Source organism: Ursus maritimus, unplaced genomic scaffold (assembly GCF_017311325.1).
Source record: "Ursus maritimus isolate PB19 unplaced genomic scaffold, ASM1731132v1 scaffold_12, whole genome shotgun sequence".
NCBI lineage: Eukaryota > Metazoa > Chordata > Mammalia > Carnivora > Ursidae > Ursus > Ursus maritimus.
In genome coordinates this window covers 56922222-56936657 of record NW_024423564.1, presented here as the reverse complement: position 1 = coordinate 56936657, position 14436 = coordinate 56922222, and the positions used below count along the sequence as shown (strand labels likewise).

General features: G+C 38.2%; 1 protein-coding gene across 3 annotated transcripts in view; it reads right to left on the bottom strand.

The window, feature by feature from the left end:
• Positions 1–13043, bottom strand: part of OMA1 (OMA1 zinc metallopeptidase) — a 78382-nt gene extending 65339 nt beyond the window's left edge. The window contains exons 1-3 of one of the 3 annotated variants that reach the window (XM_008699145.2): positions 12958–13043; positions 4158–4673; positions 1262–1490 (exon numbers count right to left, since the gene is read on the bottom strand). In XM_008699145.2, the coding sequence (XP_008697367.1) occupies positions 1262–1490; positions 4158–4657 (729 nt within the window). In that variant the 5' untranslated portion in view covers positions 4658–4673; positions 12958–13043. Of the gene's footprint in view, positions 1–1261; positions 1491–4157; positions 4674–12849 lie in introns of all 3 variants that reach the window. The other 2 variants (XM_008699146.2, XM_040627252.1) reach the window with 2 other exon arrangements.
• Positions 13044–14436: the final 1393 nt, after the last annotated feature.

Sequence of the window (14436 nt, the reverse complement as noted above, 5' to 3'; positions counted from 1 at the left end):
TACTAGAAGAGACGCATCTTATCTTTACTAAGAACAACCTTTTTAGTAAAAAAAAATTGTTACTTCTTTTTAAATGGTAACTTTCCACCAATAAACTCAGAAGCTTAACTGAAATAAAAGATATATTTAGCCATGCCAAAGCTGTCAAGTGAGACTATGAGACTTTAATTCAACAAATACCAACTGAGTACATACTATGTGTGTGCTAAGACCTGGAAAAAGAGGATCTGTCCTCAAAAACTCACTAGTGGTATAAAATGCTTAACTTACCTTATACTTGCTAAGGAGTTAAGGCTTCTGAATTCCAACTTTATTTTGCATTCAAAAAATATAATTGCCAAAAATTATGTTTTAGAAAAGAAAAATCCTACTCTACATTACTTTCCAGGTACAAAATTCTATTACATACCTACTTATCCAAAAAATATATATACTAAGCACTACTTTGTACATTGTGCTAATACTTAAGATAAAATGATAAAACAGACAGGTTCTGTGTTCCCATAGAGCTTAGTCTAACAAAGGAGACAGATCAGCAAAAAAATAATTATGCAAATAATTATTATGTTACCCTCATGATAAATGATTTAAAGGAAGAGTACAGTATACAAAGAGAAAATGAAAGTAGGAGACCTGACCCCAACAGAACCAAACATGGACACAATTACAAATGAGCTCATTCATAATTTAGTCTGTATGAAGGATACCTCCTAGAGCCTAATGTAGCCAACCTGCCTAACCCAGTCTAGATAATCAAGGAAGGCTTTCCTGAGAAAGTGACATTTAAGGTGACATCCGATGAGCAGGAACTAGTTGGGTAAATGAGAAAAGCAACATAGGCGGTAGGAATACTAAGTATGAAAAGTTGGAGGCCTTTTGGGAAAATGCTAATTTTCTATCAAAGACTAACATAAAGAAAGGGGGGGTAATCAGAAGGGGGAATGAAGCATGAGAGACTATGGACTCTGAGAAACAAACTGAGGGCTTCAGAGGGGAGGGGGTGGGGGAATGGGATAGACTGGTGATGGGTAGTAAGGAGGGCATGTATTGCATGGTGCACTGGGTGTTATTTGCAACTAATGAATCATCGAACTTTACATCACAAACCAGGGATGTACTGTATGGTGACTAACAATATAATAAAAAAACATTAAAAAAAAAGACTAACATAAAAAAGTAGTCTATCTTTCATACGCAAGAAACTTTCCTGCTTTGAGTATTATATTAAGCAATCTGATTATAAACAATTCTTACTACTTACTGCTTCATATTCCAGTTCTGATAAAAGTCTGAAATGTTCCTTCCCCAATAATAGTAGCTTGCTCCTTCCTGTGACAGGACTCACTTCCAGGTGAGTAAAATAAAACACTACAAAAAGCAATCCAAAACTACTGAAACAAAGGAGTAACTTCCATTTATTCTTTCTTAAACTTTCTTTAAATAGTTCCTTCTTGTTAGGAGGAAGTGCCTGCCACCATTTCCTTATGCCCCTAGAGCAAAAAGAAAATTCAAAGTTCTGACAATAGTATCAGCACGTATCACCAAAACTTAATCTATGCTAGGATTTTATGTCATCAAACATGGAATTTTTGTGGTATATTTCTCTGTATAGACAAAGTTTTTCAATTTATAAAATTCTTAACTAAATGATGAAAAAGTAATCAGTTATATATATAGAACTATAGTTTAAAATTCTAAAGCTCATTTAAATTTTTTCTTCAGTTATTTTAAAGGTGAACACTACATGAGAAGTTATTTTACACAACTTCTATTAATTAACAATTATGGACTGTTTACCACATGCAAACGAATATTCTAATCGTTATACATACGTCATCTCATTTAACCGTCACAATAACCCCGGGTCACAGGACAGAGAACTGAGACAGAGAGAAGTGAAGAAACTTGCCCAAGGTTGCAGAAGTGATGAGGGAAAACCAGGCAGGGAAGACAGTGTGATCCCAGGTCCGAACATTTAACCACTTAGTAGGGATGAACTGTCCCAATAAACATGGGAGGGGGTTATCCTCCCAACCGCTCATCAAACTGCTGGCACAACCTGCCAGCACTTCGGCAAGGTACAAGGGAAACCACCTCGGCACTGATGTTAGAAGTAAATATTGCTCACTAGCAAAAAGTCCGCTATCCCCTCAAGAACATGAAAAGGAGAGGTAATAAGAGCATAAACACCATAAATAAGGAAATGAGAGACTGTATGGTTAGCACATGAGGAGGTCTACTTTCTACCAAGCAACAATACTCTCTGCTGGTTATCAGGGTTCACAGACATTGTGACAAACAATGTTTTCAACACTGGGACAAATTTTTTCCTCCTAAGTTCATCTGTGAAATCACAACAAAAATTTAAGATACATATATCATTCCCTTGACAAAATTCTTCTTATAAAATAACTAAGTTATCTTAATTTTATTAAGTGCCACCTAAAATGCCTCAAAGTGTTTCAACCTGAAGAGACTTAGGCCAGATTATTTCCTATTTAAAACTTTACGTGACTTATTATTCTTTGCTTAAAATTATGATGAAAACACGGTTTAAAAGAAAATGTTAAGTTGTTACAATAGTAACAAAAACAAAAAGTTAAAAATAACGATTAAAAAGGATGAAAAAGAGCCATTGGCCTAAGAACCTGGGCTGAGTTGTGACAAAGATTTTCTCTTCTACCAGACTCTACTCAGGCTCCCCTAAACTTTTTTCAACTAGGCCTCACCTTTGGACTTCTGTATTTCTCTCTTCATTGTCCAGTTTCAGCAAGAATCCTGCTAAATCAGGTTAGCCAGAATCCCCCATCTTCCATATCTGATCACCCTCAGTATCCGATTAGGTTCCTCACCATTCACCAGCCCCAAAGTGATGTCTGATTACCCTCACCTGCCTTCAGCAAGAAGCCTAGTAGGGTCAGGTTAGGGAGAACTCCCCCCTTACTCCTAATGTTTCCTCTTAGTAATTTTCCATCCACCAAACCTCACCCTGCTGCTCAGCTATAAATTCCCACTTGCCCATGCTGTATTCAAAATTAACTCTGGTTCTATACTTAGGTCTCGCTTCCCCTACTGTAAAGTCCTGCTTAAAATCTGTGTTTACCGCTTTAACTATTGTCTAGCTCTGGTTTTCTCTGACAGCCGTTACTTACATCAAGAGCTAACACAGCTGTTATTTTTTTCTGGGTGCCAATGTGAAAGCATAAAGAACACAATACACTAGAGAGTACAAGTTCTCAATTTCTGATAGAAAGAAAATTTGTTTGGTTAGTATAGGAGTAGGAGGGCTAGAAGGGCCTTCATAGTCATCAAAGGTAAGAAAGCTTAATGAGCAGACAATGCCTAACTTTACCTTTTTTCAATCTTCATGGAGCAAATAAGAGAAAACAAGATTATATGGAGGGAGGTTTAAATTAAACATAAGGTACTATTTAGCTATAAAAACATAATTATTATGAAGGACTACCCAAGAGAAAATAACAAAGATGTGTTGGAAATAGAATAGAAAAGTGAATAAAATACTAGTTAAGTGTTAACTTGGCTAGGCATGAGCCCACTCTTAAGTAAGTGAAGTTCTTCAGTTTCATGACCCATTGCCTCAGATTCTGTAAACTGAACACGTATGTTTGTAAGTACTGTTCTTATACACAAGCTGTAACCAACATTTCTCATCCTTTTAATCATAAATGCAAGATCTTTTAAAAAGTATCTATTTAATTTTTTAAAGATCATATTTTTATACTATAATATGCAGTAAATTGGGGCACCTCGGTGGCTCAGTCAGTTAAGCATTCAAGTCTTAATTCCGGCCCAGGTCATGATCTCAGGGTTGTGAAATCAAGTCCTGCATCAGGCTCCATGCTTAGTGCGGAGTGTACTTAGGATTCTCTCCCTTTCCCTCTGCCCCTCCCCCCACGCTGTCACTGTCTCTCTCTCTCTCTCTCAATAAATAAATAAATAAAATCTTAAAAAAATAGTACGCAGTAAATCATTCCAAGATTACTAAATCATACTTAACAAAACTGTGTAGAACCAACTATTTAGAAACTTAATTTTGAGCTAAATATGGGTAGGAAATCTAACAAGTTTTCATTAAAAGTATAGTTTTACAAATACCTTTTAATATAAAAGGTTATTTTTTTAAAAAAACTTTTTACCTGCCTACAATGATTGCAAATAGTTTCTGCACTGGTTTAAGAATTATCAACAAGAGAGGAACTGGAGCAGCTTGAAACCGAGGAGAAGTGTGGAAACTCCTGATGTCTCTTTCATGAAGACAGTTTAGAGGATGCAATTCTGAAAGGGCAGGAACTCCTGTAACTTCTTTCAACAGTAGCTGTCTTGAAAAAGAGTCATTCCACACAGTACATTTGGGGGTAACCATCCCAATTTCCTTACAACTCGTGTTCAAGAGGCATCCTGGTCTTTTGCTACTAACAGTCTTAGAGAAATAAAAATTTTCAGGCAGAAAAGTCAACCTATCACACTGATTTACTCCCAGACCCTGATACTTATTAATTGTATGATTAATTTGTACTTGATGACAGTCTGGTGAGATTACAGCTAGTGTGTTACATTTTCTCCAGCTGGCCAGCAAATGAAATCGGAAGAAAACACAGTTTCTAGTAGCAGACTGCAGTCCATTGATGAAGTTCATCTTTCTTCTTGATTATCTGGAACACACACAAAAAAAATAAGTTATAAACATCTCTGGAAAATACTTACTTACAAAACTAGGAACATAACACTTATGAAATAAGTATGTCAATTGTTCTTCCCCTTGACACATCTCAGACTGAATACCTTAGGTTTCTACCACCACCCCCATAGCAATGCCCCTCAGCAATACAAACCAAACAGCTTTTACTCATTTTTTTTTTACTCTGTAACACATACTTTAGAAACCTGGATCTTGGGGCACCTGGGTGACTCAGCTGGTTAAGGATCTGCCTTCAGCTCAGGTCATGATCTCAGGGTCCTGGCACTGAGTCCCACAGCGGGCTCCCAGCTCAGCAGGGTGTATGCTACTCCTTCTCACTCTCCCTTTGTGCTCTCCCCACCCCCTTCTCTCTCAAAATAAATAAATCTAAAAAAAAAAAAGAAGAAGAAGAAGAAACTTGGATTTTCCTTTTCTGTTCATTTTTTAGTTTTAGTTGGGGGAACTCTGTTTTTATTTTAATAGCTAAATTATTGGGGAATAAGAAGTGGATTAAGCAAAAATAACAGGTTTTAACAACTGGCAGTAAGTAGGGAGGAAGCATGTAATGGAACAGTAAAATCTAACTTTTAAAATGTATTTTTAAAAATACAAATCTCATCCTTTCAAATAAAATCCTTGTACTACTGATTGGGGTCAAGATGGAATAAGAGGAACCAGACTTATCCTCCCACTGAAAACAACTGAAAAAAACAGAATAAAACAATGCTTTTAATACATTGGACATTAGGCAATGAAGACCAGTGATCCCTAAGAGATGGGAAACAAATGTGATGAGCCCTACAATTGCCCCAGCTTCCTGCCTGGAAAGTTTCCAGGCCACTATGTAGAGAGGGGAAACCTAGCACAGCCCAACAATGTTCCTAAATTGGAGAGATGAAGCTGGGAGTTCAAGTAGACCACAGTAACTAGATCGCGCAGAGTACAAGAGAAGACAACTGTGCGGAGTAAGAATTCCAGAAGGTGCTATGCAGGGAAATCTGCCTGGTACTCAGATGAGCTCTAAACAGGGCACTCATGTGAGGTAAGTCCCTAGAGATGGGAAAGAATCACCTGACAGGATTAGAGGACCAATATTCAGGGCTCATGGAGGGCAGAGTAGAGTGCCTATTTCTATCTACACTTCAAAGTGGAAAACCTTTGAATTCATGGGGCGTTGGGGAGAGTACTCCGAAGCGTTTTATCTCATTGGAGAAAAATTAGTCGTAGACTAAAAGCTACTCTGGCCCTACCTAACAAAGATTAAAAGCAAGACTCAAGAAGATCAAACTGTTTCTAAGGAACTTAACCACATTCTAGAAAAAAGCTCAAAAACAGCTGCTGTAAGAATATAAAAATATCCACCACTTAATAAAGTATAATTTATAATTAAAAATTACCAGACAGCAAAGATGCAGGATTGTGAACCATAATTAGGAAAAATATTAATAAAAACTCACTCCTAAATTACAGGAATGACAGCATTGATAGATAAGGATATTAAAGTAGTTATTTCGACTGTATTCCATGTGTTTAAGAACTTAAAAGAAAATCTGAGAATGTTATGTAGAGACATGGAACATTTTTTAAAAAGACCTACACTGAACTTCTAGACAAGTAGAATGTCTTTGATGAAAATTACACTGAATGACACTAACAGCAGACTAGATTTTTAACAGTGAAATAAAGATTTGTGAACTTGACCCATCAATAGAAACCAAGAAAAACAAAATAAAAAACCAAGGTGAAAAAAAGGCACAGAGCATCAGTGAGGTGTAGGATAACTCAAGTGGCCTAATATATGTATAACTGGAGTACCGGAAAAGAGGAGAGGGATGGTAGACCCCCCCCCCAAAAAAAAAACCCTTGAAAAAATAATGGCCAACATTTTCCAAATTTCATGAAAACTGTAAACCCACAAAACCAAGAAATTTAAAAAGCCACACACACAGTAAACACAAAGGAAACATACTTCAAGACATATCCTAATCAAATTTCTTAAAACCAGTGGAAGAGAAAATCTTAAATTTTTAAAATTTTTATTATATTCAGTTAGCCAGCATACAGTACATCCTAAGTTTTTGTTGTAGTGTTCAATAAGAAAATCTTAAATTTGACATGTTTGATGAAATGGACCAATTCCTTGAAAAACACGAACTACCAAAGCTAACTAAAAAATGGATGTATCTAAGAGCCCTATATCTATTTTTTTTAATTGAACTTGTAGTTAAAAACCTTCCCACAAAGAAAGCTCCAGGCCCAAACAGCTTCACTGGGCAATTCTATCAAACATTTAAGGAAGAATTAACAATAATTCTATTCAAACTCTTCCAGGAAATTGAAAAGAAATTAATAGTTTGCATTTTATTGCATGAGATCTGCATTACTGTGATACTAAAGCCAGAAAAAAAAATTATAGGAAGACTATACAGTAATATCTCTCATGAACATAGATACAAAACAATATTTTAGAAAATCGAATTCAACAGTATATAAAAAGACTACATCATGACCAGCTGAGATGTATCCCAGGAAGGTAAGGTTGAGTAAAAATTCATAAATCAATGTAATCCACCCTATTTATTGAAAAAGAAACACCACATGATCATCTCAATACAGAAAAAGCATTTGATAAAATCCAACATCCAACCCTGATTTAAAAAAACTAAGTAAACTAGGACATCCACAGAAAAATACAACCAACGACATATTTATTGGTGAAAGACTATACTTTCCTCCAAAGATCAGGACTGAGGCAAGGATGCCCACTCTCATCACTTAAATTCAATATTGTACTGGAGATCCTAGTCAACACAACAGAATGAATAAATGCCTAAACAAATGGCATCCAGACAAGAAACACAGAAGCTAAATGGTCTTTATGCCTACATAACATGATCATCTACATAAAAAATCCAAAGATATCCCAATGAGTTTAGTTAGGGGGCAGGATACAAAAGCAATATACAAAAACGATGTTATCTCTATATATTATCAAGTGATAGAAGCCAGCCCCTACTCCCTCCAAAAAAGTACATACTCTATGATTCCAGCTCTATAATATAAACTGTAGAAAATGCAAAATAATGTATAGTTACAGAGAGATCAATGATTGCCTGAGGATGGGAAGGTAAAATCAGGAAAGGGATTAAAAGTTTTGGAGGCAATGAATATGTTCACTATTTTGACTGTGGTATTAGTTTCACAGGTATACACATATGTCAAAACTACACTATACAGCTTAAATATGTACAATTTATTTTATATCAATTATACATCAGTTAAGCTCTTTTCCAAAAGATACTAAAAAGAGACAACAATCAAATGCAATGTGTGAATTCTGATTAGATCTTAGTTTGAAAGGAAAAAACCAGCTTTAGAAGACAACCGAGACTCTTGGAGGAATTTGCATATGGATTTGCTTTTAGGTTATCTTACATAAGTACTGCTTATTAGATGATAATGATGTGGTTATATAGGTGAATATCTTTTACCTGAGTACTTGCTGAAGTATCTCTTTATGATGAATAAAACTTACTTTCAAATCATATAATACATACACATACACACACATACACACACACACAGACGACATAAAGCCAGTGCAGTAAAATATTAACAATCCTATCTAAGTCATGGTTATATATGTGTTCATTAAAATTTTTTTCAATTTTTCTGCTTCAAAATCTTCATAATAAAAGTTGGAGGAAAATATGTAAATCTAACTCAAACTAGACTAATATTATCTAGAAAGATGCTTCAGAACATCAGCTTTAATAAACCATATTACGTATATATCAAACTATTTGAAAGTCACTCAAAATTTTTATATACTTAATACATTCCACTCTTGCATTACTAACATATAATGTGGAAAAAAAAGGGCATGGTAAGCAAACATTAACTCCAAGTTAACCTTTTGGAATTACTATACATTTTAAATCAAGGTCCAGACTTGATACATAATAATCTGTATCAACAAGATACTTCTAGATTTTTTTTTTCTTTTTTGAACCAAGCTGTAAGTAATAAAATAACTGAAGCCTAGAAATCATTCAAAATTAGTATCTGAGTAGCTAGTAAGGTTCCTCATCGGCTAGGTGGCTTGTGAGTTACAGATGCAGCATAAAATCTAGTCTCTACCCTCACCGATGTTATGGAGTTGACAGGGGAAAATGTATCTAAGTAAAACTATTAAGAGATAATAAAATATAGTTCCTCATTAAGTGTTATACACTATATGAAGTTTTAAAAAAGAAAAGATATCCGTGAATAGCATAAGAGTTCAAAGCAACTATTATTTTTTATGCCATTTAGGCAGATCCAGAAAAAAAATGTTTCAAATGGGAAAGTATACTTAAGGTTTAAAAATAGAAAGTCATGGGGCGCCTGGGTAGCGCAGTCGTTAAAGCGTCTGCCTTCGGCTCAGGGCGTGATCCTGGCGTACCGGGATCGAGTCCCACATCAGGCTCCTCCGCTAGGAGCCTGCTTCTTCCTCTCCCACTCCCCCTGCTGTGTTCCCTCTCTCACTGGCTGTCTCTCTGTCACATAAATAAATAAAATCTTTAAAAAAAAAAAAAAATAGAAAGTCATTTGCTAGAAGTCAAACTGCAAAAACAACACAAACCTACATTCTTAGATCCTTCACTATAGGAGATAAGCTTCAGACACTTGCCTGATCACACTCCCTTTACAAGGGCATCCTACAGCCTCAACTTCTGGGATAGGCCCAGACTGTCAATCTTTCCCAGTGACCCCTGCCACTGGTCACAGAGCTAGGAGTGGATATCTCACACAGAAAAGACTTTTGGTGAGACAGTATCAGGCAAAGGGGCAAGGGGGTGTATAAATTGGGGTTACAGTTGGTGCTATGGCAACACAGAGCAATACGCAAGCAAGAACTGCAAACAAAAACCTTTGCAAAAGAAGTGATGGACAGAAAGGACAATGGAATCAAGGTGCCAAAAGTAAAAGATAATGAAGCCTCAGGGACAGAAAAAGAGAGAGGGGGCAAGATTCATACCGTCCTGGTTCCCAAGAGTCCACTGTACTTCCTAAATTAACTGAGCTTCACGAGCTTTTACTTTCTTCCTAAAACAACTCCCTCTCTTCAAAGAGTTTCTCTACCTTGTAAATAAGTGATCTCTGACTTAAGTTACATGGTGTAAAAGTTACACGTTTCATATACAAGCTGATAACATTTAAATATTACACGTGCTGCTTGTCAGAATTAGCTAAGAGTTCCTTCTAGACTTTGCTAAGCCAAATTCTCAATTTTCAGCACTGAATCAGTTCCAGATAATCAGTTCTGGATAATCTCTGCAGTGACAAAAGATCTCAATCTACATTAAATTGGTCATGTCAATTCTGCCTCCTCAACATCTCAATCTAGCCTTTCCAGGGTTCTGTGGCCTAGGTTGTGGATTACTATATACCCTCCAATCTCTCTGCCTATTAAACCACCAATTCCTACCCCTCCAGTTCATCCCCCCCAAACTAGAACTAAAGCAATCTTTCTAAAATGCAAATAAGACAACATCCTACAACTCAAAAAAGTCCTACTTTGCTAAATACTATTTAGCTATTTTAAAAAATGGAGATTTGTGTAATGAGAAAAAGAGACACAAATCTTAAAAATAACAACAAATGCTACTTGCAAAAATTCCTTAGATCAGGAATGGCAAACCCAGATGTGTAAACCAGCACTGCACAACAGAAATTTCTGCAATGAGGGAAACATATCCGCATTGTCCAATGTGGTAGCTCCTACCTATGGCTGCTGAGCACTTGAAATGTGGCTGGTGTGACTGAGGAATAGGAATCTTAATGAACTTAATTTTAGTTAATTTGAAACAAAATGGCCATAGGTGACTAGTGGCTACTGTATTCAACACAGCAAGTTTGTAGAGTCCAGGCAAAGCCATACTGATGTAAATGCAGGTTCATGTCCATACAAAGAAGGTGCAACAAGCTTAATGGAATTTGAGCTTAGCGTTACCACAGTTCAGTATTTTCAAGAAAAGCCAGAAATTCAAACTTTATGTGAAAGTTTCAGATTTAAAATGCTGGCAACAAACTTAAAAAAACAAGAAACAAACAAACAAAAACCCCTTTTTAACCACCATGGCCAAACATACACAAGACCCTATTCAGCTTTTGATCTCTGAATGATGTTATTCATTCACTAAATATTTAATGAGTGCCTCCTACATGCCATACCACCGAGCATTCCGGATTCTGGAGATACCACAGAAAATAAAGCAGACAAAAATCTTTGCCCAATTTGCAAAAATATTAATGCTAAAATATGCTAGTATATATAAATATAAATAAATCTAAAGCAAAACATAGCAAACTATTCATTATGGTTATTTTGGGAGGCAGAATGGTGGATGTAAGTGATTTAGTATTTTCATCTCATGTATTTCTGTGCTGTTTAAATTTTTACAGGATGTATTATTACTCTTGTAAGCTCCAAAACCAATAAAGGCAACTATTTTTGCTATTTCCAATGGTTTCCATAGGCTTCCATAAACTCCTCCATATAGAAGACCAGGCCTCCCATAATGCCACCCCCCACTATTTCTCCAGGCACCTTCTCTCCTTTCTCACCCATTCCAAAGCTCCAGACCCACTGATTTACTTACGCCCCTCAGAAAAGCTCTCATCTCTATTTCTGTGCACCTCTATTACGCTGCTTAACTCTGTGATTATGGCAAGCAAACTCTTGCTCATCTCTCATGACTTACGTGAAATCTTTAAAAAATATTCTGACACAGAAGGTATAGGCAAAAGCCCCAAACATCACATGAACATAACTAAAAACATTATCAATTGTATCATTGACAATCAGGTGTCATTTAGAACAGAAATAATGCCTGATATTTTGCCTGGTTTATCCTTAAGAACGGGTAAAAAATTGGGGAGGAAATGTATTTATACACTTTCAAAGAGCCAACACTAGACAACACAGAACCTAAGAAACAATCACGGCTGACAAATCCTCTTCAAAGAACTGTAGCAGGTCAACAAACATAGCTGGCAAACTTTTAAGATTACTAAATTAATAATGTGAGAAAATTAAACAATTTGGATTGTTAGCCTCTAACAACATTTCAGAACCTTAATTCTTTAAGTACCATCTCAGAATGAGCAAGTACAGCACTCACTGACACTCACAGCTGAAGCCTGGAAGACAGTTTTAACAACTCTGCTGAAAGTGACTATTTCTTCTCTAGTTTCTATGGAAACAGCTGTCAGATTGGCAAAAATAGGACGTGTACTTTAAAATAATCATTCAAGCAAAGTACACCCATGATGGAAGACTTAAAAAAAAAATAAATTGGAAGGCAACAGACTTGGTTCTTAAGCTTCCAAATGCCAGCCTGCACCCCTTCGCCATGGCTGAGATGATGGATATAAACCCACATCATTTTCGTGAGGGTTAAACAGCACTGGTTGGAGTCACTTTAGCTGATCAATCCCTGAATTCCAAATGAGCTCTTTTCATCGCCCCGGACTAAAATTTCTCACTGAGGACTGCACAGCACAGTAAAACTGTTGCTCCGCTTTACACAGGCAAGTGGCATTATTTAAAGAGTATAAAAAGTTATTTTTGTAGACAAGTTTATGAAGAAATTATCACAACTCCCGACAATCGTTTAGACAGGAAATGTTCAGTTCTTCATGGCAGGGTTTAGGTAGGAAAACTTTTATGTTCTCTACTTTGAGAGTGAGGAGGAAAGAGAGGGACTGCCTCTCGAGGTGCTTTAGGCGGCTAAGCGGTTTGCCACAGGTTAAGGTGTTGTAGATGTGAGACGCAACCATGCTGCGTTAATACTACTACTTTAAAAAAAAAAAAAAAGAACGAAAAAAAGGAGCCGGGGGAAAGGCAGGGTTATCTTTCCGGAAACCACATTCACCTGCCAACTTGCACCTCCCCGGCTGGCTGGGCACTCTGGGGTCCCTGCACTTCACGCCGGGAGGGGAAGGAGGGCTGAAGCTTCACTCTCCCGTACTCCTTTTCCACTCGCCCCTCTCCCCCGGCCGCAGACGCCGGCCCTACCCACTCCCGCCCGGATGCCCCTGCGTCCCTCCTCCCAGGCTCCGCCACCCCAACCTCCTCCGCGGTGCTCACGAGCCCAGCCCCTCACCCCGGCGCCCCTCGAAGTCCTTCCACTCCAACTCCCGCACTCTGCCCCCGCCCCTGGGCCCGGCCCAACTCGTAAAACAAGGGTAAAGACTTCCCCACCAGGACAGACCCTAGCAGCGGCGAAAACGAAGACGACTCCTCCGGTCGGACCTTTGCGCAAGCGCATACCCCATCGCAGAAGCCCCGCCTCCTCACTTCCTGCCCTCTGTCCGTGCCCGGGCGCCTTTTGCTCCGCCCACAGCGGGCAGTCGCCACTCCCGCCCAGAGTCGTCCTCCCGGTGGGCGGCTGACCCGGAGCACACGGTGGCGCTCTCACGCCCCCGCGTGGCCGGAGGAGGGACGTGGCTGCGGGCTGGGCTGTTTGCCTGGCAAGTCTTCGCTTACGTCCTTGGAAACGGATTTGAGACCTCTAAAGAACGATCCAAGCAAGGCTGTGAGGTCTCAAGATTCTAAGGCAGTGCGGGTCAAAGGGAAAGAGAATCGAGGGCTGCCAAAGGACTAAGGTTTCTTGGTGTTGAAGTTGCACTGATAGAAGTAGTCTTTGGAGTGAGAGACTTCTCTGCTTTTACATGACTTCTGGAACGGCACATTTTAAGAAAAGTGGAGAAAACCTGAAGCATCTGGAAGTTAGTTGAAAATAGCTAGCTACAAAACAGTGTGTCTAGTACCTATCGTTTATGCCACCAAAAAATATTTATCCAGCACCAAGTGCATTCTAGGTGCCAGGGATACAGCAGTGAACCAGATAAAGACACGACTTTCATGGAGCTTGCTTGCATCGCAGTGAGGAAATCTAGGCAGTAAGCAAGCACACAAGTAAATAAGCACGGTATCAGGTAGTGGTACGATTCTATATTAGTTTGTTAGATTTAATTCTATGCACGATGAAAAACATCTTAAAAGATGTAAACACTATAAACAATTTTAGAGGATTATAAGCTTTTACAAGATTATGAGCAATATTTTCTTTTGCCTTGTTTATTTGCGTTTTCTAATTTGCCTTTTACTTTGAAGGAACTATCCTGGCAGATCCCTGACCACTGGTTCCCTAAAACCTGAAGCGGCAGGACCCTGAATCTTCATGGGTTTATCTGAAGTGCATGTGTCTTACAGAGGGTTGCAGTGGACTAGCTATCTCTTGCTCAGCATGCCTGGTGAGCCTGCTGCTATCAATATAACAGAGTGGGGTTCTCTGGGATAGCCAGGTGTTCAGATCCTTTCGGACTATATTAGGACAGATCAGCAAGAGGGTACAATGACTACCATCAGGGCTACTGCATGGTTAAATCTACAGTCTATAAACCATTCTCCTGGTTTCTGAAGCGGCCAGACTGGCAAATTAAATGGAGATATGACAGGGACAACTACTCTGTATCTTTCAGGTCTTTAATGGTGGCATTAATCTCTACCGTCATCATCCTATCCGCTTGGATGAAATATTGGTTTTGATTTATTATCTTAACTTGGTAGGGAAGGGACAGTTTTAGTGGCTTTCACTTGGTCTTCCCCACTGCAAGAACTCAAGGCCGAGGCCCTAATGTGGAGCTTGCTCTCAATATATAGTCCCAATGATACACTCAGGGACGGA